This window comes from Podarcis vaucheri, assembly GCF_965113315.1.
Source record: "Podarcis vaucheri genome assembly, chromosome: 9".
NCBI classification, from domain to species: Eukaryota; Metazoa; Chordata; class Lepidosauria; order Squamata; family Lacertidae; genus Podarcis; species Podarcis vaucheri.
Window position 1 is genome coordinate 25,707,184 of NC_138767.1, and position 25,281 is coordinate 25,732,464.

General features: G+C 41.2%; 1 protein-coding gene across 3 annotated transcripts in view; it reads left to right on the forward strand.

Moving 5' to 3' along the window:
* Nucleotides 1-24,674, forward strand: part of EGF (epidermal growth factor) — a 42,725-nt gene extending 18,051 nt beyond the window's left edge. The window contains exons 10-23 of one of the 3 annotated variants that reach the window (XM_082236905.1): nt 502-627; nt 1,470-1,606; nt 3,852-4,000; nt 5,129-5,233; nt 7,090-7,313; nt 10,479-10,646; nt 11,843-12,001; nt 12,411-12,527; nt 12,984-13,109; nt 14,506-14,647; nt 17,001-17,165; nt 19,822-19,930; nt 21,571-21,670; nt 22,844-24,674. In XM_082236905.1, coding sequence (XP_082093031.1) covers nt 502-627; nt 1,470-1,606; nt 3,852-4,000; nt 5,129-5,233; nt 7,090-7,313; nt 10,479-10,646; nt 11,843-12,001; nt 12,411-12,527; nt 12,984-13,109; nt 14,506-14,647; nt 17,001-17,165; nt 19,822-19,930; nt 21,571-21,670; nt 22,844-22,848 — 1,832 coding nt within the window. In that variant the 3' untranslated portion in view covers nt 22,849-24,674. The remainder of the gene's footprint in view (nt 1-501; nt 628-1,469; nt 1,607-3,851; nt 4,001-5,128; nt 5,234-7,089; nt 7,314-10,478; nt 10,647-11,842; nt 12,002-12,410; nt 12,528-12,983; nt 13,110-14,505; nt 14,648-17,000; nt 17,166-19,821; nt 19,931-21,570; nt 21,671-22,843) is intronic. The other 2 variants (XM_082236906.1, XM_082236907.1) reach the window with 2 other exon arrangements.
* Nucleotides 24,675-25,281: the final 607 nt, after the last annotated feature.

Here is a 25,281-nt window from a genome sequence, read left to right on the forward strand (position 1 = left end):
CTAAGGCCTTCTGGGCATTGTAAGTTTGTGAGGGGTAAACTACAGTGTCCAGAATTCTTTGAGGGAAAATAATGTGCTTCAAATGAGCTTTAAACATATAGTGTGTACACAGGAGGTGCGTGACTAAACCTTCTTATACTGAGAATATTCCATATATTACTAAACTAGAGTGGTAAGCAACTACGGCAAATCTTTCTGAAGTTATCTAGACATCGTGACAAGCGTCCAGACTTGCTAACTGTTGGAGACAGGCAACCATGAGGAATGGACTTCCTTTTTTGCAGTTTGGAAGAACCTCCTTGCCTTGAAGCTCCAGTGACCTTCCTTGGAAGCAAACACTCACCATTTTCAAAAAGAACAGTCTTGTTTTAGAAAGTTTAATAATGTTTAGAAAGTTTAGTAACAGTTAATAAGGCTTCATTAGGGTGGGTGGTGATGTTTAATGTAAGCCTTGTTGTAATAGAGTTTTTGTGTTCAATTTTCCCCCATGGTCTCTTAAAGGTTGTTCATCTTCTGATAATGGTGGTTGCAGCCACATTTGTGTCTCTCTGAGTCCATTAACTTGGGCATGTGATTGCTTTCCTGGCTATATTCTCCAGGAGGACAAAAGACACTGTACTGCTGCAGGTTAGTAGCACAATAGTTGGTTTCATTACAAGCAAACATGATTTCAGTAGTGAAGAAACTCTGGAAGTGTACTGAACACGTTCTTGTCTGACATCACACTTTCTCCTTAAGTTGAGCTAAGAGAAAACCATTTCAACTTCTGAAGTTGGTTGTGCACAATGTTGATTGGCTGACAGCTGTGATGTCATAATTCCTTTGCTCCTCTCCCTCTGAAGCAATTTTATAATAATAATAATAATAATAATAATAATAATAATAATAATAATAATAATTTTATTATTTGTACCACACCCATCTGACTGGGTTTCCCCAGCTACTCAGGGTGGCTTCCAACATATATAAAAACATAATATAACATTACACATTAAAAAGCTTCTCTATACAGGACTGCCTTCAGATGTCTTCTAACGATTATATCTGTCTATGTCGTTTCAATGCACAAGTGGCTCTTTACAAAAATAAAAATGTACAGCTCAGATAAAAGCATGGTGTAGAGATAAGACTGACAGCTCAGGTGTTCTTTCAGTTTGACCTTACAGAGAGAGTTTCTCTAATTTTCCCCAATTTCCTCTAAAGTTTCTCTTTCTTCCCTGCATTGTGGCTTTTTTCTCTTTTCCATATGGAAAAAGAAGCATATGCCATACCATTCAAATGTCACATTCTGCTTTTCTGTAGACTTCCTTTAAAAAAAAAAAAAACTTTTAAGGGAAAAAATGGTCTGCAACACCCTTTTTCCTTAGTGTGCAAAAGGCAAAAGTAACTCTGTAATCTTCAAGGTTTCTTCTTTAAAGATTATTATGGGACTAGAAGAGCTAACATGCTATGAAATTTGTCACAAACAGGGCCGAAGCCATTTCTGTTGTTTGCACAGAGCCGAGAGATCCGCCGTATTGGTTTTGATGGAACAGATTACTCAAATTTACTCGAGTGGCAGATGGGAATAGTCTTAGCTCTTGACTATGACCCTGTTGAAAATAAGGTAAGGCATTTGCAAACTAGAGGATTTTGAAGTGTTGCAAGGACACTTGGCTTTTGCTTCTTTGCATTTTAACCTCTTGGTTACTGGTTCTCCTTGATGTGCATGAGTTTAGATTAGATTTATTTAATATATTTAAAAATATCTCTAAGCTTGGTGCAGAAAACTGAAGCAAAATCAAACAACTTAAACAGAACATTGTTGCACACCACCCCGTTCTCTGAGTTCTATGAGATTCATGGTGTTCCAGGCACTTATGTAGGGTCTGTGTTTCCTTTTGGCACAACACAAACAATGGCAATATTACAAAAATACACAGTTACATATAAAAATGTTACATTAATACAAAGCTACTAGTATGTATAAATCAGTATCAATTCATTTTGCTTCAGACACACCCTCTCAGTCTCTGGCTTCTCACCCAGGGTCCAACAAACTCCAGCTCACCCACAAAAATCTCACAGTGAGAAGAGTTCCTGGAAACAGCGGACAACTTGCTATCTCGTCAGATAATGTATTTGGACACAGTTGCCTTGTGCTTATTTCTTATGATCCTTAAGAATCCATCAACGGTTAAATGGAATTCCTCGTTTGCATTTGCTTTTTATTTATTTTTTAATTAAGTTTTTTTAAAAAAAATTATACATATAAAACAAAACCATTTCAGACATTAAAATACAGAGTTCTTTCGAACCCTTAGACCTTCCCTCCCTCCATGGGTTCCATCTTGAAGATTAAATTTACTGCATCGTTTACCCTTATCTCTCTATTATATAACCATAATTACCATAAAAAAATCACATTACAAGTGTCTTTACATCCCTGCCAAAGATTTTAACCATTTACAGTGGTCTTTTAAATAAATTACAAATTTACTCCAGTCTTTAGAAAATACTTGATCTTCCTGGTTTCGGATCTTCCCCGTCAGTTTTGCCATTTCCGCATACTCCATCAGTTTCACCTGTCATTCTTCTTTTGTTGGTACTTCTCCTTCTTTCCATCTCTGGGCTAGTAGCATTCTTGTTGCCGTCGTTGCATTCATAAAAAGTTTTTTTTTATCTTCTCTTGGGAACTCTTCACCTATTATACTTAGTACAAAGACTTCTGGTTTTTTGACAAATGTATTTTTAAATATTTTCTTTAACCCATTATATATCATTTACCAGAAAGTTTTTTACCAATGTACATGTCCATCACATATGATAGAAAGTGCCCTCTTTCTCTTTATATTTCCTTTATGTTTTATCATACCACAAATAAGCATGCCACCCAAATCTATTATCATGACCCTCCAAATCTAGTAAATCTGTATTTTTTAACAAGATCCATTCCTGCAACCAGCAGAGATAGGTTGCTTCATAATATAATTTCAAATCTGGCAAAGAGAAGCCTCCTCTCTCTTTAGAATCAGTTAGTAATTTATATTTTATTCTTGGAATAAAAAGCCAGGAATTCCTCATTTTCAATCTGTAGTTTGACTTTCTCCATGCACTAACATGACTTATCTTTCATACTTGGCATTTCCAAATTTGTTTCAAAAGATATCAGTAACCATACTCACTGTTTTCAGTGTTCAGGGATGAAGGCCAATGTGTATGTAGCCAAAACAGTACCATTAATGCACGAGAGAGGCAGGAGCAGCCTCAAAGGAACCCCATGATTTTCAGAACTTAAAGCAAAAAGAAAAACCACTGCCCTTTAGAAAACGAAAGGGGGGGGCACTCAGAAATACCCAAGAAAGACTGAGAATGAGCAGTAGCCAGGGAATGACTGACAGTTGCCAGGTGGGAAAACTGAGTGGAAGAGGGCATGGAATGGAGTATTTTGGAGCAGGGGGTAGCTAACTGACTGGAGCACTGAACAGGAGCAGTCCATACTGTAACCATATTTTGCAGGTCCTTAGTTAAAGCCTATCAGGTTTCAGAATTATTTTACAGATTACTGATTGTTTCTCCTATTGCAAGTTGCTTGGCTGAAAGAGAAGTACAGGTTATTGAAGAGATGGTATATAGGGCAGTCAGGATTTACTTGCTAAGCATGCTCAGGCTGCAGAAGTCATTCTGGTTGAAGGATAAGTGCCTGCTTATTTGATCTGTAATCATGGGCTACAATTTTGGAATTACTCATTTATTTCCCCCTGCCCCAAATAAATTTCATTGCTGGTGGTAAAGCCACTAGATAAGGAAATCCTGCTCTCTAATAAGATGTGCAATAATCAGCTATAAACCTTCTGTTTTTCTCATTACAGATTTATTTTGCTCACACAGCCTTGAAGTGGATAGAGAGAGCTAATCTGGATGGCTCAGATCGTGAAAATGTTATCCGCGAAGCAACGGAGAAACCTGAAGGACTCGCCATCGACTGGATTAACCGCAAATTGTATTGGACTGACTGGGGGTAGGTTTCTCTCTCACACATATTACAGCAAACTTAATGCTGGCGTAAGACATTGTGGGAAATGAATGACTGGCAAAAGACTGGCGTAATTGAAATGTCGCTCTCAGAGATGCCAGTGTGCTTAAGTCATAACAGAAAGGTTTAGCAAATGGAAAATGCCATCGCTGCCCAATGTCGAAGGGTCAGACAGACCTTTTTGCTGAACCTTATTCTGCATAGAAGTGGTCATGGAAGGCAGTGTCTGGATGAAGAGCAGATCCATACCGTTTGGGGCGACAAAATCAGTGGTGGATCAGTGTCCCCTGCGTGTAAATTCTCTTAAGTCTCCTTTCTCTTAAATTTCTACAGAAATTTCTCAGCTCTGGGGCACCATAAAGGAAGGGAACAATTTTTTAGTTAAATGAGGAAATCACAATGGAGTGGGTGTGGGAGAAGCTGCACCCTTTTTGGGCCTAGGCCAAATAATTATGATGTCATGCCATGCCATGCCATGATGTCATGTCATTTGCATTCAGTGATAATATCTGTGGTGCTTAAAAAGAAGTGTGCAACATGTTTTAAGGAGATGTGTGCTATGTATCAGCTAATTATGATGCAGGCTAATAATATTATCCCCATGTTATGGATGGGGGTGGATAAGGCTTGCTTAAGACAAACAATGGCTTTTGTGTTTTTTAAACAGGGCAATTAATGCTCTTAAAAAAGGTAAAGGACCCCTGACAGTTAAGTTCAGTCGCAGATGACTCTGGTGTTGTAAAGCTCATCTTGCTTTACAGGCCAAGGGAGCCGGCATTTGTCCACAGACAGTTTGTGCTAAACCGGTTCTTGATCCTGATATAAGCTGTTAGAATTATATGCAGTAACATTAACAGAATGGCTGGTTGCGTAGCAAAATATAATAGAAAATCCCTTACCTAGGCAGCTTACGACTCATGTAAGAGGGACAAAACAAAACTGAGAAGGAGAAATCAGGAAGGGGGATAGGACGGATGGAGCAGGACAAAACTGGATGGAAATATACCGCAGATGGTACCGTGAACTGACTGTAGCCACAAACGAAAAGAGCAACAATTTATTTTGTTGGTAATAAATTACTGTAGTAACTAATCTATCTGCATGTGTACGCAGGAAGTCCCAAATTGAAAGTAGCAATCTGAACGGAATGCAGAGGAAAATAATTATCTGGGAAGACGTGTCTCAGCCTCGGGGAATTGCTGTCCATCCATTCACTGAGTAAGAAGTGAAACTTTCTTTGAAACTGACAGAAGGAGGAGTACAGACTAAAGAACAAAGCCAGTAGTGCAATTAGATTATTTTAGATTTTGGGCTTCATTGTCTTCTTTAGACTGCAATCCTAGCCCCATTTACCTAGGAGCAGGCCTTATTGAATTCAGTGAGACTTATTTCTGAGAAGATGTGGTTAAGACTGCAGCCTTACAGGCTCATTAGATGGGAATGTTTATAACTTTATTTAAAGAAAATGTGGTTAGCCAGCCCTGCTGTGTTGGCTGGGGCTGGGGGTTGATATTATGATCATTGTGCTGAGTGGGGTTCTGGACGTCTGCCCCCAAATCCTGCCCAGAATGCACCACTGAACAAAGTCTGTGAAACTATTATTTAGATACATGTTTTGCCATGAATGCCTTTATGGAGTGTGTCTACAAAGCTAAGCCACTCAAAACAGGGATCATTTCTTTCTTTCTTTCTAAGTATTTATAACCTGCTCTTGTCTGAGTGTTTTGATCCCAGAGAGGCATAGGAGCCAACTTCTAGAGGCCATAGGGGCTTTGAGCCCCACAATAAAATATTTGAGGGGGCTGAGCACAAGTTGATGAACATTCCCATTCAAATGGCATTTTTGCACTGCATCATGCGATTGATTATGCAGGGCAGGGCTTATCTGGGCCAACACAATATTTTATTCAAGTTGGCACCCTTGCAGAGGGGGATGAAATAAAAATAGGCATTAAAATAATTCAAAGGGGTTTTTTTATCCCTAGAGCATCTGTCCAGAATGACACCTGAGGTATTGGTGGTCTAATACAGGGAATCACGTTCACATGGGACATAAGGGAGTAAATTTTTCCAATAAGGCAACATCAAACTGAAGCATATTGACATACACAGCTTGTAGGATAATTGTGGGTTTATGGCAATCGCTTGTCAACTGTTAGTGTACACAGGAGTCAGACCAATTGGTCTATCTGGGTCAGCACTGCCTACATTGACTTGCAGGATTTCAGGCCATAGACATTCCCAGTTCTACCTAGAGATACTGGGGATTCAACCAGGGAATCTTCGGCATGCAAAGCAGATGCTAAACCACGGTGTGCAGTGGCATGGCAACGCTGAATTAACCACGTGGGGGTGTCTACCTCAGTTAAACCCAAAGGCTTTCCTCACAGCTGTCATGTGCTGAACTCATCACGAGAAAAGCATAATTTTTGATCTGCGGAACTGGCACAGTTATAGGTGCTACATAATATTCCTTCCACACTTGTAAGAAATAAATATTTCCGTGTTGCAGCACCTCTCCTTTGGAACTCCCTAGTCTCAGGCAGCCACTTTCACTTCCTTTTGGCACTTGCTTAAAACATTTTTCTTCAATCAAGCCTATCCAGACATGTAAAAGTCAACAATTCTATGATTCTGGTTTTGGCTTATTGTAGACTATAATCATTATTTCATTTAAAAATAATAATTCATATTTTAGCTCTTCATTTATTGACAGGGCTAATGTTTGCAAATATAGCCTCCAAGCAGTTTACAAAAAAATAAAACAGTCAAATTATATAAATTCTGTAAAAATAAAATAAAAATAATTCTCTTGGTGGCCACTGTGGCTTGAAATGTGCTTGTTGAAGTTGTCATGTGACTTTTGTTTTGTTTTGTCACGGCTCAAGGATCAGGGAGAGAATTTAACATACAAAATAATAACCTACCTGTATAATTGCTTACATTTATATCATCCACAACAATAAATCCTGTAATGTATACAATGTTTTAAGTAGTTTCTCTCTCTCTCTCTTTACTGCAAGGTGAAAGTAATTTTTTTAAAAAATAAATAAATCTCTTTTTCTTCAATAAAGGCAACTATTTTGGACAGACGTAGGGATTAATCCACGGATTGAAAGGTCTTCCTTACAAGGCTTTGATCGTCTCATTATAGTAGATTCCGATTTGCTTTGGCCCAGTGGAATAACGATTGACTACTTTGCTGACAAGCTGTACTGGTGTGATGCAAAAAAGGCTGCTATTGAGACTTCAAATCTGGATGGTTCTGAACGGCAAATACTCACACAGAATGATGTAGGTGAGGCTTTGGGAGTGACAGTTTTCTGACCATAGATGCAAGAGTTTCAGTGCATTGGTATGCTGCACATATCGAAATATCAGTGAAAGGCCACCTTTTGAGTTAACCAGTGCCTTGTGAATTCTACAGATTGATGCCAGTTGAAAAAGGAGTAAATTTCAGGAAACCTGCATATTTATTCTATGCTTTTACTGAAGTTATCAGTCTATATTGTGAACTGCTTTGAGCAAACTGGGGTGGGGTGGCTGAAAACATACATATATTCAAAGCTAACTATAGAAATAAGCTGCAGTTTTGCAAAGGGAAAAGAGAAACGTGTAATAATATGAGAGGGGAACAGGCTTTTCTTTTTTAAAATGGAAAGGTCTATAAGAAACAACTAAAAATATACAGTAACTAGTTCTCTGCTGAAAGTTCATGGCATTTTGTTCTTTTTTGCTACAAGCACTGCCATTTCAGACAGAAACCTCTTTCTTGCAGTTTGTTTATCAGCCTACAGCCATTGTTTCCCTGATTTGTTTCCTTGTTTCAGTGCTACTTGAAAAGAACTTCCTCACTGCCTTATCCCAGCCTCTTGAAGAAACAAAGCCGTTTCACTGTTCTCACTTGAGTTGGGAATAAGGGAATACAGTGATACCTCGGGTTACATACGCTTCAGGTTACATACGCTTCAGGTTACAGACTCTGCTAACCCAGAAATAGTGCTTCAGGTTAAGAACTTTGCTTCAGGATGAGAACAGAAATCGTGCTCCGGTGGCCTTTGAGTTGGCTGGCCCTGACTGAACACTTTAAAAGCTGATAGGCTGGTACAATAAACTTAGCCACTCATTTCATGTTTCTCTTTCAGATAGGTTGATCTACAGTGCAGCTAGTAATTACTGGCTTTTTAAAAGTTACACCTGGGCCTTTGAAGAACTAGGGTCTCTCAGGTCCTAAAGTCTTGCCAATGTGCTCACAGTGCACTAGTTGTATAATTTCAGGAAAGGCATGAAATAGCTCAACTGGGCTATTCAGTTGGGTCAATATATTCGGTCAGTATATTGTACAGTATTACAATGTGTACAGTGGTACCTCGGGTTACATACGCTTCAGGTTTCAGGCGCTTCAGGTTACAGAGTCCGCTAACCCAGAAATAGTACCTCGGGTTAAGAACTTTGCTTCAGGATGAGAACAGAAATTGTGCAGCGGCAGCAGGAGGCCCCATTAGCTAAAGTGGTGCTTCAGGTTAAGAACAGTTTCAGGTCAAGTACGGACCTCTGGAACGAATTAAGTACTTAACCCAAGGTACCGCTGTACGTCCCTATTCCTCTGTCAGCTGAATTGAGGATCACTTGCTTGCTATGCTGTGTCAGTGCTTGTATGACAAGACTTTCTGAGCTGGCACAACTTTCCATTTCTGAGCAGGTAGTCAGTTACTCATGACCAATTGGACAGTATGTGGATGAACTTATGCATAGGAACACACATCCAGATGTACATTTCACTGAAAGTGGATAACAAATGTACACTATCCACATTCATATTTGCATCTGTGGATCTGCCATCTGTGATACATAGCTTGGCCATGCCATGCAGCAGGGTGAACTGGTGTACTTCAGGAAGTATAAATGAAGGCAGCAGTTTATGCTGCAAAGGTCTTGGGTTGTCACCATTATTCTCAATTGGATGTGCCCAGTCCACATCCCCATTCCCCTTTTGCTCCAACTAGTCAACAATCTGTGACTGTATTGGGGCAAAGACTAGGGCAGAACTAGTTAAAATGGGTGGAAGCTATAGGAGCGTGGGTTTTGGTGGAACATCAGGAGGAATGCCTTGACACTGAAACCTGTTTCCTAGAAGGATGGTGAGCTCTCCCTTGCTGGAAATCTTCAGGTAGAGACTGAGCAGCCATCTGTTGGAGATGCTTTAGCTCTGAGTTTCCTGCTTTGAGCAGGGACTTGGGCTAGATGACCTACAAGACCCCCCCCCCTCAACACTATCCTTCTATAATTTTAAGCATTGGTGTGGTTGCCTTGGCAATGGGGATGTATTCCTTCCTACCTTTAGCACCTACTTCATTGCAATTTTACACCCTTTTGGAAAGAGATGTGAAAAATCTTGGAAAACTGGGCATGTTCTTTCAGGGGAGAAAATATACAGCCCCATTTGGGCTCAGCAGTACCATTAAAATGCAGATTGATTAGAGCAAGGATTCTTGCTGCAGTGCCACTGCCATCTACTGTTGCTCTTGGTGTCGTGATCTGTGAATAATGAGACTCATCAACTGCAAGAACAGCGTGGCTTTGCATTCCTTGTTTTGCTGCACTTTTTATGAGGGGCTGAAAATATATCATAAAAGTATAGTTCCTGATTTGGACAAGGAAGGATTTTATTTATCCCTCATAAATTGGCATGGAATTAGGTCAGATGAAAACAACAACAACTGAGTTAAAGAATTAAGTCTATGGTGAAACTCAGACAATATGATTGATATAGAATAATAGGGCTGGAAAAGGGATACAAAATCACTCGTCCTATCTACTACCAAAAGCTCAGTTCTCTGTCCAGTTTACCTCTAGCTGCTACTGCAGTTAACTTTGGCCATCTCAACCACAGTATGCCACAAAGCAGAAATGCAAAAGCAAGGTAACAGCAGCCTAAAAAATGCCACAGAAAAGGAAGAGCAGCTGACCTCCTATCCGCTGTGCATAATGCAACAAACAGAAGTTTTGAACTCCAGGAAAGTTACTTTGAACAATGGAACAAGCTGTCAGCATGTTTGTGACATCTCCTTCCTTGGAGGCTTTAAAGCACTGAATAAGTTCTTGGTGGTGGATCAGGGCTTGGCAATGTGTCATGCCATGCCCTCCCGTGGCAGCCATTTTTTTACAAGCCCCCCCCCCCCATGTCTGCCATTTTGTGATTGGCATCCAGAGCACGTTCTCAAAATTCCAAACACACTCAGTGGTCTTAAAAGGTTGGCAGCCCCTGCTGAATGTGCTTCCTCAGGAAATGAGGTTGAACCGGGTGACCTGTGGGTTTTGTCCTATCTATGACAGCCCTTGATTTATATACAATGTTAAGTATAATGTGAGGAATAGGTGCTTGTGTGCATATTCATTGATGTTTTCTTCAGTATGTTGGTGCAATGGGATTATAAAGAGCATACATATCTATATTTTTTAGGCCATCCATTTGACATAACAGTGTTTGAGGATCACATTTGGATCTCTGACTGGGCAAGGCCTTCGTTGCTGAGAATGGACAAGAAGACTGGCCTAAATAGGGTCCGACTTGGAGGGAGCATGTTGAGACCCTCGTCTTTGATCATCATTCACCCCTTAGCAAAACCAGGTATATTTCAAGGGTTAGGCAGCTGTTTTCCTATTAGCTCCAGCTAACAGGGCCTGAATGAATGAGCAGCAGAGTGGTGGGCTAGGTATTATTTGGCAAATGCTGTAGATAGTGAAGAAAGAAATGAACCCCTGGTGGCAAATGAGCTAGAGACCAACAACCCATGTGTGAAGTATCTTTTCAGTTGAATGTTTTTGCTATTATTCTGAATTTTGTGAGTGTCACAGGAATCCCATGTGAAATAAATATGTGTTATTTCACAACATGCAGGTCCCTGCAGCTATTACTAGCCCGTTTTGTCCCAGAAACAAGCTGCATTTGCTTTCTTTTATAATTTGGAAAGCTGCATATACGACTGTGATATTTGCTAATCACCAGTCAGCTTTGCAAGAAATCCAATGCATTGACTTGGCATGTATGAAAGGGCTTTTGAAGATGGCCCCTTCCCACTGCAGCCCCTGAAAATTAACTTTATACAGTTTGGGGACTCTGCAGAATACGGAGGAAGAGAATGTAGGGAAAGAGGAAAGAATGAATCAGCAAAAACTGCCTTTTCTCATCTACTCTTCTATAAGCATCATCACCAACAACAACAACAAATTTATCCACCCTTCAATAGGAAGTTCCAGGGAATGTTATAACAATTAAAAATTGAAGAATTAAAAACAGTACTATCACAGGATTAGGGTGGGTCCTGAAAACACAAATCTCAGGTGTCAGGAGCAATTTAGGGGCTGCCACAGAGAATGCCCTCTCCTGGGTCACCCTCCCAAACTTCTGTGGGAGGTGGAACTACCCAAAGGGCCCTCTCTGCTGATCTTAGCACCTGAGAAAGTCTATAGGGAAAGAGGCAGCCCTTCAGATATTTGGGACCTTGGTCATTTAGGACTTTAAACACTAATGCGAGCACATTCAATTAGGCCTGGAAACAAACTAGAAGTCAATGCAGCTGTTTTAGAACCGGGGTTATGTGGCAACCTCGACAGTGATCTGACTGCCGCATTTTGGACCAGCTGGAATCACTGAGTCGTCTTCAAGGGCAGCACCATGTAGAGTGCATTGCCATATTCTCATCTGGAAGTTACTGGTGGAGGCATGTGCTGGATCAGAAACCATTCTGAGTGCTTGAGCCCCAGCTGGATGCCACCCTAGACCTAAACTTCAAAATGCTTTGAATCTTCTTGTTATTGTTTCAGGTTGCAGAGTCACATCCAAGGCTGGAGGGCTGACTAACAAGACATTATTAGCCCTGAAAACACGCCACCAGCATCCTCAGAGTCACAGTTCATACGGAGATAGCAGAGGAGATGCAAAACAGATGAAACCGATGCTGACGGCTGAAATCGTGGTGTCTAGTAAAGATTGCAATTCCCTATTTCATAACTCCAGGAAGTGGTTGATTCATCCAACGATGGGCAATTTGGTTTCAGACAGATGTGCCCTGAATAGGCTTACCAACAACTATTGATGTTAAAAGGCAGGGAGTCCCAGGGCATGGGTACTGCTATTAAACACAAAAATAATTTGTTGCAAGTATATTCGAGGACATTTTTCTGCATAGCAAGAAAATGGAAGAAATCCAGGTTCAGTGGTGGAGAATGTCCTAGTAGGGCATATCATTTTAGGGGGTGAACTTTTTGCAAATTTCTTCAGTGAGAAGTGTATTGAAGGGTTGGCTCTAATTAATTTGTCCTGAGTAATTACCTATTCTGAGCACATGTACTATGAACAATGAGAATGAGCATGCTTTGTTTTGTGCCACAGACCGGGACAATTGCATATGGTTGGGATGTGATATCAACGCCCAGTGCATTTTGAATGAAGATGGCACTACTTGTCAATGCCAGGCAGGGTTCATCATGGAAGACCAGCTGTGTTATGGTAATTTTAGTGTCACATGTTTTTTATTTTATTTTATTTTATTCACGTAGATATTTGTATACAAGTTTTAAGGACTATTTGGCCCTCCCAAGGAGATGTACATCTTAACCTCCTCCCACATATAGAGTTGAATCCCACTAAGAGAAGACCCATTTAAATCAATGGGCTTAGGGTAGTCAAGTCCATTGATTTCAATGGGTCCATGCTGAGTATGACTTAGTTGGGTGCGACCCACAATATACAATAAAACAAATATCAGTCGTCAGGGATCATGAGAGTCATAGTTCAAAAACGAATGGGGACCCAAGGTTGAGAAAGCTTGATCTAGACTTAAAAACAGTTACATTTTTTAATGCAGTCAACACTGTTTCCAGTCTAGTTCTCACCGAAAAAACAAAAAACACCAAAGCCCCTTTCCATTCCTTCTCGCAGCTTTTAACCTTGTTTCTGTTGTAGATGTTGATGAGTGTGCTTTCGACATGGACACATGCGATCGGAGCTTGTCGACGTGTATCAATACCGAAGGCAGCTACTTTTGTGAGTGCCTTGTGGGATATACGGGAGACGGGCTTTGCTGCTCTGGTGAGTAGATGGGAGGCTGTTCCTGCTTGTCCTCTAAACCCTTGCACTTGGGATGATTTGCTGATATTCTGCAAAGGGATTTTTGTGGCAGGCTTCTGAACGACAGCCCAAATTGAACATGAGCTATTTTTCTTAGGGTTGTAGTGATGCAACTTTACCTGTTGATTTTGCATTCTAAGTATCCCTCTTTCATGGTACAGTCTAGCCCAGGGGTAGTCAACCTTTTTATACCTACCAGCCACTAATGAATCTTTCTTGATGGTAAAATATCCTTACCGCCCACCAGTGCTCGATGGAAGGAGGATTCAGCTTATGCCGTAGAACCCTCTACCGCCCACCTAGAATCCTGAATCGCCCACTAGTGGGTGGTAGGGACCAGGCTGACAACCCCTGCTCTAGCCTGTACCACCAGGCAGCTCTGCCACAAGCCTTGCTTTTCAACCTCTAAGCTAGTGGGTTAGAAGATAGATTTTCCTTGCAACACACATCCAAATGTTATGATGTAAAAAACAAATTAAAAAATGCATCAGTGTGTTTGTAATTTCTATATAAACTGGCCTTTAGGGCCTTCTGTGCCAATGCTAAACTTCTGAGCTCTGATTATGCTCTCCTTTTGAGCACTTCCTGTTCTCCATGATGTGCAGCCTCAACACTTCATCTATATGTAAAGCCTTCAGTTGCCACCTTGTCAACTGGATGTTTTCTTCTCCTTTTGTTAGGCAGATCTAATGGAAGGGGGTGGGGGGTGGGAATGACCCAACAGAGATTTATTGGAAATCATTGCCATGCATATAAACGAAAGCAAAGTATTGAGTCAGTCATAATACTCAGCAAATAATTTTATGTTGGTTTAATAGTCATGAGATTCAGAGTGCTGACATTTACAGTCTGAATACATTTAAATCCATGTTCACAATTAAGGCCAGACTCACTGATCCCCACAACTAGGTCTGACATTATTCTATCACTATGCTGTATACGGCTTTTATTCTCCCAGTATCTCAGTATTTTGTTCTCATTTCATTTGTAGCATGTATGCTGCTTTTCTATGTGACTACTCAAACAGTAGAAATAACAAGCTATGCCACAATAAATCACATTGTCATCTTAGAAGACTTTGAAATATAATTAAAATAAACAATTAAAACAATTCAGGAATCCATTTTGCAATATAGTAGTATGAGATAATAAAAAAATGTTTTTATTTCTCACATTTCTGTCTTTCTTTTATCTTGAAAGCCTTCTAGGTCAATTTACTGGTCCTTAGAACTTCTCTTCCATGACATCGCAATTGCCCTGCATTATAGTGTAAATCACCAGCTTATCCAAACCAGTTCTCTCTCTTTTTCTTAAAAAACAAACAAAACAAAAACAATTGTGGAATACTGTGTTTCAGAACCTGCCATGTCTCCTACCACTGCAACACGTGATGAGTCCACCGTATCTGAGCAAGAAAGTTCTGCTGGCTGCCCTCCATCTTACTGTCTCCATGAAGGAGTTTGTGTTTATTTTTTTGATCTCCAAGCTTTTGCATGCAAGTAAGTGGAGAACTCTAGTGCTGCAAGGGCAGCCCAAGACATTTTGTTGCCCCCATCCTGCAAGTATCATAGGCCAGTTGAGTTACTCTGAAACCTGAGGCAGAATATCCCACAAGCACCTCTCTTTCTCCATGGCAGTAAAAATACAACCATAATAACACATTAAATAAACTAACAATTTGCTGCCCTTTTATGACATCTCAAATTGGCTACCTGAGGCCTCTCACTCTGCCTAATGGCAGGGCCGGCCCTGCTGTGGGTTTTCTGCTTGTTGCAGTGGGAATTCTTTCGTCCATGACATATAATATTTTGGTTGGGGCTCAGTGGAATAACATCTAGGTTAAACAGTGTTGCTGAACATGTTAATAATATACTAGTGTTTAGCAGAGGCATAGGGGACCATAATTTGAGCCCATAATAGTCAGCCATTGGGCACATTCACGAAACCTCATGGAGAATAAGCACATAATTCTTCTGTGAAGAGGAAATTGTGATCAGCCAAGCAGCAGGAAGAAGGGAGGTTTGCTTTTCACTCTTTTTTCGTGTACAGAATTCAGCAGAGATATTGACCAAGAGAGGCACACAATTCCCTCTTCATGAAATGATTATATGTACATTCTCCATGAGAACCCGCCCCCCAAGTTAATCATCTTAACGATGTCAAGATGTGTGATATCACCAACAACAGTTAAGAACTTAATTCACTTCCAGTAATTTCTGAATTTCCTTTCCTTCTGACCTCCCTGTTTACAATTCACCCCTGCTCCTATGCTTGCAACTCAGGATGACACTTCATGCATCTGATTAAATGGAAAGATTCTGCTATAATAAATATGTTAGTGAATTTTTTGAAAATAAATTCACACTAGGTGGCAGTGTTTCACCATTCTTCACCAACACATGCACACTCTTGGTCCCACAGAAAACCTAGCAGGAAATGTGCGTGCGTGCGCGCGCACACACACACACACACTCACACACTCACACACTCACACACATTCTTCTGCCATATGTTTCAAGTAGACAAAACTACATAGTTTCTGATTTACTTTGGGAAGCATACCTGAGATATAAAGTTATTAATATGGCTCATGTTATGCCATTCTTACAGAGCAGATGGCATGATCAGTGTTTAGATATCAGCATATATATGTTCCTAGCCTAGTGATATAAACTATCTTGTAAAGCTAACTTAATTCTTCAGATGTGTGTGGTGGTACCGCTAGATGGAAGGCATGATGAATTTACAGAGCTCAACAAAAGTGAGGATGCTTCTAGATGGGAGTTTAATATTACAAATAGGTAGTTCTGATATTGCAGACGGATCATTGGCAACAGCTACAGGGACGCGGGTGGTGCTGTGGCCTAAACCGCAGAGCCTAGGGCTTGCCGATCAGCAGGGCGGTGGTTTGAATCCCCGTGATGGGGTGAGCTCCCGTTGCTCGGTCCCTGCTCCTGCCAACCTAGCAGTTCGAAAGCATGAAATGCAAGTAGATAAATAGGTACCGCTCTGGCGGGAAGGTAAATGGCATTTCCGTGCACTGCTCTAGTTCGCCAGAAAGTGGCTTAGTCATGCTGGCCACATGGCCCGGAAGCTGAACCCGGCTCTCTTGGCCAATAAAGCGAGATGAATACCGCAACCCCAGAGTCGTCTGTGACTGGACATAATGGTCAGGGGTCCTTTACCTTTACCTTTACCCTAAAACCATTTCTGCTGCAAGGAAGGCAACTGTGAGCAAGCAGCAGCCTTCAGCGGGGAAGAGATGCAATGAACAATACTCTTTCTGTTCTCCTCATGTTTAAGTAGTGTTTGAAAACCCCTAACTAAGCAGCCTCATCCCCAAATTCATCTGGCACTAGATCTGGGGTAGGTGGTCCCAAGGTTGGCACAGGGTGGGGGGCAGGCTTGGTCCAATCCAGGGGCCACAGCCCTAATTTTAATGGCAATTCTGCTGTGGCAAAAAATATGTAAGCATGAGGAGCGTCTTTCCACAATCAGCATCCATCTGCAAACACCCTTAGTGTTTATGATTTGTTCATGATTTGTGTTGGGCTTCTCTGCACAGTATAGTTTGGAGTAAAATTGGCTCCAGAGAGTGTCTTTTGCTCAGCAGGAAATAGCTCATTTTAATTTCCTTTACTGGTGGTTTCAAGAGAACCTCATTTTAAAAGTGCTCAACTGGTTGCAGTCGACATCCTCCTGGGTCCATTAGCAAAGCCCACATTGATTTTGACTGCTTTAGATTACCCTAATCCAAGGTTTCTGGAATGGCTGAATTTGGTGGAATTAAACCATGATGGTGATCTGTGTAGTATTCTCCTTTACTAGCTGCTGTGTCTCCTCGTTTGACAGCTGTCCAAAAGGCTACCTGGGAGAGCGCTGCCAGTTCAGTGACTTGGAGTGGTGGGAACAGCAGCAAGTGATGCAAAGAAACAACCAGAACATGGTCACTGCAGCTTGCTTGGCTATCTTGCTCCTGGCCCTCCTCCTTGGAGTTGCCGCTGTCTACTGCTACAGGTAAATCTATCTGCAAAGCCTGCCACAGTACCCCTCCAGACAACCTCTTTATTGAGCATTCACCCTGATTTGCTTGCACAAAGCTTACACAGAAGTTAGGTTATATCCAGTCTTTAGCAAGCATTGGTTCTGATTTGTTTGTGGCCACTTCCTCCAGCTCCATCTAGCATAGCCAGTGGCCCAGGATGATGGGAGTTGTAGACCAATAACACCTCAAGGCAGGGATATCACTATTAAGTGAGCAATAGGCTGCAATAATGCAATAAGGCTGGTGAAGTATCACAGCACAACTAATAATGTGGAATGCTGTCTGGAGGGTCCATTAAAAGTCCACCACGAATGCACTATTATTGCCTCAATGACATACATACACCCACAAAAATGCACCAGTTCAGAGTGGCCCTGAGTCACCCAGTGCATTATTCTAATGCAAAGTATATGCAATATTTTAGACTACGTACGTGTTGCTTTCATACATAGTGCTGCTTTTGTGCCTCATAGATTCTGTGGCCTGGTTTTAGAGTTCTGTAACGAAAACTGATTGTTCTGCTTTCACCACTTCCCAACAACCTGAGTGATATACTTGGAATCATTACATGACACTGAGGCTCCTAAATTTGTTGGTGAACTAGCACTAAAAATGTCATTTTAACAACACTGGAAATATTGTTGAGAATATATATATATACAGTATATATAAATTTGGGTGCCTTGATTCATGCACTCTTATTTCTTCTTTCTCCTTCTGCAACCTGTTCTCACTTAGAAACAAAAATAAAAAGTCATTGTTTTGCCCTGATTTACTTTCCTCCTTTACCAAATGGTTTTGATCAATATAACTGTTTATCTTGAAAGCAAGTTTTCAATTACATGCTCGGCTGGGTTTGTACTACAGCTATTAGTAGCCTAACTAGATCAAAATGAAACCACTGATCTAAATCCCCCTTTAACTGGAGTCCAGAAACCAATATTTGGATTGGGATTGCTATTTCATTTTTGCTCATACTCTGCTGTATTTTAAGACCTATCGATTAAGTTCCATGAGCAGGTCAGTAAAAGTCCTTCCCTTCATCCATAAAACATAAACTCATCTTGCCCCTTAATGTGAGGCTTGCAGGAATAAAAAATGAGCTGCTGGGATAAGACTTTTTAAAGACCAAGACCTACAAACATACACACATGCTCCCCGCCAACTTCCCTGTATCTACCTATTCAGAACATTTACAGGAGGGTACTGCAACCAAAGGTTGCCATGTGGAATATTCTTGTTCAGACATGACATCTTTAAGGATACTCCTGCTTCTAGATTCCCCAGAAATAATTAGCCAGCATTCTGTGGGCAGTGAGCATGTTCAGTCCTCATTGGGGTGCCCTAGCTTGTTTTCTTCTTCTAAAAAAAATGTATTTCTTTAAAAAATGGTTTATACTAAGCCTGCTAAAGCTCCATCTTGTGTGGTCATGGTGCTGTTCAAGGATGCACATTCAAAAAATTACCGTATTTTTCGCCCTATAGGACGCACTTTTTCTCCTCCAAAAATGAAGGGGAAATCTGGGTGCGTCCTATGGGGCGAATGCAGGCTTTCACTGAAGCTTGGAGAGCGAGAGGGGTCGGTGTGCACCAACCCCTCTCACTCTCCAGGCTTCAGGAACACATCCGCAGCCTAGGCAGCCCTGCGGGAACTGTCTAGGCTGCGGATAGCAGCCTGCTTCACGGAGCGCCGGGCGTGCTGTAAGCAGAGCGCCCGGCGCTTCGGGAACACATCCGCAGCCTAGGCAGCCCTGGGGAGTTCCCGCAGGGCTCCCTACGCTGCGGATAGCAGCATGCCACCCGGCGTGAGGGACGCCCTGAAGCAGAGCGCCCCCCGCGCCGGGCAGACATCGGCCAGCCCCACAAGCTCGGGGGACAGCAAGGAGGTGTAGCGCCGCCATCCCGTTGTTCCTCGACCTGGTTCAGTTTCCCTGACCTGGTTTTGGGGGGGAAATAAAGGAAATTCCCCCCCTTTATTTCCCCCCAAAAAACTAGGTGCATCCTATGGGACAGAGCGTCCCATGGGACGAAAAATACGGTAACTCAGTAGGCTTTGGAAAGATGAGCCTCTGTGTCAGTGTAATCCATAGCTAGCTAAATGGTGCTACACTCAGGTGGTTCTTTATGGGGGAAAGTGTGCTGAATTCAAGAGTCCAGCCTCCCAAATTTTATATCCCGCAATTCGGCCAGCATTTGGGGATATGGACACCATTCCCCAGAGATTCATATGGAAGGGTATGGCATTTGAAGGTGGACGAAAATTAGTGGCAGGCTTCTGGCAGGGGGATGACCACTGCAGAGAGCAACCACTTTTGCATCTAACTGTAGGTTGAATTGTGTCCCAGCTTGTGGTGCCCTACAGATGCCGCTGCACTACAGCTCCCATCATCTCTGAACTGGGGCTGATGGGAGTTGTAGTCCGCCAACATCTGGAGGCCCATTGGCTACCCCTGCAGTATTGAGTGCCGACTCATCAGCTGAAGAGCAATGCTAGACTACGTTGGTTCCTGGTAGTGATGAAATGAAGGTCAGCTGCCAAAACAAATGGAGTGTTTGAGCTGTGTTGTGTGGCCAGTATCCCTTTCCCCTGAGGGCGTTTTATTTCCTTGGCTCCTTTCTCTTTTTCAGTAGACACAGGAGGCTTTTCAAGAAGGAGCCATACATAGAATCAACAGAAGATACTAGCGGCAGCAGTGCTGACAGCAGGAACACGAAGCTCCCCAGCAACGAGCCGCTGGTAATTTTATATTAACACGTGGAGTGGTGAGAGAAGGAGAAAGGATCAAAGGGCATTAGGGATCCACTTGAGATTATCCATCAAATAATTCACATCTTAAATATATTAAATAACTGCTGGGGTCATCAAGTGCTTAGCTATGAACCCCAGTCCCTCTTACCTCATTGTTATGTTATCCTTCTAAGTTCACAGCTGCCTGGGTGCATTGCAGGCAGGAGACAGTGTTATTGTTAGCTCGGCACACAACAGTTGGAGGGGATGTGTTCTAAATTAAGGAATACCGATGTGATGACATGCCTGATTCTCACAGCAGAGATCTAAACGGGTTCCGTTTCTTAGAGACCAAGCCTGCAATCCTGAAACCAGTTAGGCATGCTTGCTCGCCTCCCAAGTCCAGGAGTCCGAAGCATGATCAAGTTGGTACCAAATTGCCGCTCACGGATCCTGTGTGCTACCTAGGGATGTTTGGTTTGGAAGGGATGAAATGCCTTTGCACCAGAAGCAGCTTTGAATTTATTTCGGCAGCTGAGGAGTGAAACAAAGAGAATGATAAATGAGCTGATGAGATCACCTCATGTTCCTTGTAAACTTTTACATGGAGGCCATTTTTGTACCACCCTGACAGAATAAAGGTGCCTTAATGCTGCATTTTGCACCAAAGGTTTTATTTTACGACCTGCGTTATTTGAGGCAATAGGCGGAAAACCTAATTTGTCATCTCATGTAGAACTTCTAGAACCAGAATGATGTATTAGAACTGCAACCACCTTGTTCACGTCAAGCTGTTTGTTATCGCTGAATAAGGCTGCCCTTTGCAGTGGTTCCTGCCGCAGTTAATCTTGGCTAGTAATGTAATTGTCGTTGAGTATGAGGGTTAATTAAACATCTAAACAGTGGACTGAGTCAATAAAATCAAATCTAACTTAATCTGCTGTGATGTATTTTTCACTGTTGATTTTCTCCCTGCTGCGTTGCTTTACTTGATAGTGAAATTATTAGCAGCAGTTGGTAGGATCCAAATTCTGTTAGTCTAGCCTCATCATTGGGTCAGTAGGAAGATCTTCAGGTATACAATAAAATGGATAAGATATATATATAGGCAGAAGAGTATTCATATTTAAGTTTTTGTGGCTGTGCCCTGAAGTAAGTCCATGAAATAATAATAATAATAATAATAATAATAATAATAATAATAATAATAATAATAATAATTTTTTAAAAATGGAAACATGGAGAACCTGTGACTCTCCATATGCTAGATGGCTGAATAACTGGCAGTCCATATGCTGCAACACTCCAACTTCCAACATCTCTAGCCAGCTTGGCCAGGGAGGATAGGGATTGTAGTCCAACATCTGGAGAGCTCTTATCTCTGCCATATTGAAATGAATGAGTCCCCTTCATTTCAATAAAGCTTGCAATAAAGTTTCCATTGAAATTAGGCTGTATTTTAATATTTTAATGTTTTAATGTTGTATTTTAACTTTGTTTATAAGTTGTATTTCAATTAACTTGTTTTTATATCGGGTGTTAGCCGCCCTGAGCTCGGTCTTGGCTGGGGAGGGCGGGGTATAAATAATTTTTTTTATTATTATTATGTGCCTATACAAATTCACATGTGCACATTGCCTGTTTTGTAGTTCATTGTAATGGCATGCGATGACAACAGTGAAGGCAGAACCACTGATGGAACAGACTGTGATACGAAAGATCTTGATTATTTCTGCCTTTCAGAACCCTGTGAGTAGATTTTCTTTATCTTTGGGGAATGTCTTTACCTCGAAAGTATAGCAAAAGGAAAGATAAGCAAAGCTATTCAGGTCAGATTCTTCAGTTGTCTGCCTAGTTTGAGTACCATCACAATCCTTACTTGGAACTACAAGAGAAGCGACTTCTGAGAAATGGCTGCCTTAAAAGTAGGGATGGCTGAATCTGTCAATTTCATCTCCTTTCAATTTCTCATCTTCACTTCAGTTCTTCACTTTTCCATGTGACTTTGCATTAAAAACCAAAGAACTTGAGGCTACACCTCACCCACCCCCTTGCCTATCCTCTCCAGCTCACCCAAAGCCCCACTCTTCTGGCACCATCCCTTACATGTTAAGTATAATTGCACACTGAAATGGAGAATGCCTGTGTGTTGCTAAGGGTTTAACACTGGAGAATTCCGTTGGAGTATACTAAGCTAGAAGAGGGCTCTCTGAGCTTCTAGCTGAGTTGATAATTAACATTTGATGTTCTCTACTAGCAGTCATGCGAGTGTTTAACCTTGAAACATGCGCTTAAGGTATTCAATTGCAAATCTCCATTTTGAAAGGTTTTTTGTTCTCAGGCACACAGAGAGAAGGATGTGATAAGATGCCTCTCCAGCAACTGCATACCCATAGGCTGGATGCAGACTAATGCAAGCTATGGGAGAGACAGTGTTTTGGCCTTTGCTCTGATCCTAATTATGTTATTTATATATCTAAGAAGAAGAGCCTATGCTTGAATATGTATATCCTTTATACAGCTTTCTGGGTGCATCATTGATGGTTTTTGCACCTGTTTTGAAGAAGTTCTGGTTAGTAAAGCTTTGAATAATATTTATGGGTCTGGACAATTTTTATTCCAAAAGGATTCAGTTTTTATGCATCCAGTTGCTTCAAGTTGTACAATATTAATATCTGCAATACTGCATCACACCGGCTCTCAGAACTGCCATTCCTGTATATTTCTGAAGCCATTTGCACATTTGTTGGATACATAAGAAAAACTGGATCAGACTGAAGGCCCATCTAGTCCTATATTCTGTCGCCCACAGTGGCCAATCAGATGTCTATGGGAAGCCCACAAGCAGGATATGAGCACACTAGCCTTCTCCTGAAGTTTTTTACACCAAGAATAACTGTTCTCTTTTTTCTTCTTGTCCAGCTTGAGCAATGGAAGTGTGGTCTACCAATGTTGACAAAGGAAGCAACAGATCAGGCTTCTCTCTTAGAATCAGTCTGCAGCTACCTGAAAACCTTTGCCTTGTAAATCAGAAAATGACTTTCAGCTTCTTCGGTGGAATGCCAGCCCTAAACACCGCCAAAAGTGATCCTCTCTCCACATCCTCATACATAAGGATGGGCAAATCTGTCAAGTTTTCCAGTTTGGTTCTCCACATCAGTTTGCAAAAAGAAAAGAAAAAAGTTGTCATCGGTATTTTTGTATGAATTTCTTCCACTACACATATCTTTGTATGCAGTTTTGACTAATATATCCTTTTTTTTTTTTGCAAATTACTGCTAATATGACATCTTTGTGCATTATATTTGCTAATATATACATTTCTAGGCACACTTTACCCCAGTCATTTATACATTTCTGTAGACACCACTTGGCTGGAGATCTACATCAGAAAATTCTCAGAAATGTGGCTTTCAAAGGCTGGCTGTGTATCAGTTCCTGTATTCTTTCAGAAAGCGTGAATTAGGTAGGTTCACTTTTAAATGTGAGTTCTGTTTCTCCCCCATCCGTACTCACACAGCCAGTTAATGAAAGCAGATTCAGTAACCTTTCAGCTACACCTTGTTATGTAACTGGAATGTGTGGTCTTTCAAAAGAACTATTTTATGAAAATTAATTTGCATGTATAACAAAGGTGACAATATTATCCCCCCAACCCTGTCCTCAAAAGTACTTTTCTATATATGAAGTTGGCCAGCATTTTTAATGCAGGGAAAATAGTTTTCTGGAAAGGAAAATAATGCAACTTTGGAAGGATTTCCAAAGAGGTTGGAAGATTGCATTTGAAGATGGGATATTCACATATTACATGCCCCAACTCCAAAACAACAATCCTGGATGAAGTATTAGGGCTGGATTGCAGGTTCTTCATCTCTGCCTTATTAAAATGAATATTAGGTTTTGAGCTGAAGATATTAGAAAAGCTTTTTGTACTTGTCCTGACTATCATTTATCAACCCTATACATAGTTGATCACATGGCATTGATTAGGAGGCGAAGGGCTGGCATCTCCCTGCCTTGTACTCATCAAGCACATTCAGACTGAAATGGAAGGAACCATTTATCTTCCAGCAACTGCTTGAACCACTTTTCTGAGGCCAACGCTGGGAATTCTGGTTCTATATATCATGCACACTGCAGAGAAGGGGCCATAGGGATCTGTTGAATGGCAAAAGGCTGCTCCAGTGCCTTCAACAAAAGGTTATTTTAAAACTGGAAGAAAATCAATCTTGGAATTGATTTTGAATAGAGCTACTTCAACTATATTGGCTCTGTAAATCTACAAAACAGATTGCATAAAAATGGAGAGGATTTATATTTATGATTTACATACATATATTTCCAGATTATAGTTCAGGACATAATTAAAACTAAGAGATTTAGGAAAGTTGGGCTGCAATCCTCTTCTCACTTACCTATTCTCACTTACCTGGGAGTAAATCCTTTTGAAGACAGTGAGACTTACAGAGCAATCCAAGCTATAGGAAACCAGAATAATTTGTGCCTAGGGCAGATTATGTTGGTGTAATTTACCCCTATTCCAAACGCCAGCCACTAGGTAATGCTACCCAACTCAAAAGCTTGCTCGCTATTTTTGTGATCTTTTGGTTCGTATTGATAAAGATATTTCACTACTGTGGATTTTAAATGTTACAGTTCAATAGCCGAAAGCACTCATATATATGCTAAAAACATTTGTACAACTTATCTGCTTTAAATGTTATTGAAATAAATGGAACTGTTGATGAATTGATTCCCAAGTTTAGTTGTTATGAAGCAGGCATTGGAAATCTAAAGCCTGGTAGGGGCCCTAATTTGCCCCATATGGCCATTTCCCCCCAGCTGTGCCCACTTGCCCCACATCGTTCCTCTGCTATCAGGTGACTGATTGATTGACTGATTATATAAATGCATCATTTTTCATTTTTCTCTCTTTGTGTGTCACACCCATCTATATCTTGGAATACTGTCCCAATAATAGTAATAGTAGTAGTAGTAGTAGTAGTAATAATAATAATAATAATAATAATAATTTATTTGTACCCCACCCATCTGGCTGAGTTTCCCCAGCCACTCTGGGCGGCTTCCACAAAGACCAAAAATACACTAAAATGTCACACATTAAAAACTTCCCTGAACAGGGCTGCCTTAAGATGTCTTCTGAATGTCAGGTAATTTATCTCTTTGACATCTGATGGGAGGGCGTTCCACAGGGTAGGCGCCACTATCGAGAAGGCCCTGTGCCTGGTTCCCTGTAGCTTTGCTTCTCACAATGAGGGAACCGCCAGAAGGCCCTCGGCGCTGAACCTCAGCGTCCGGGCAAAACGAAGGGGGTGGAGACGCTCCTTCAGGTATACTGG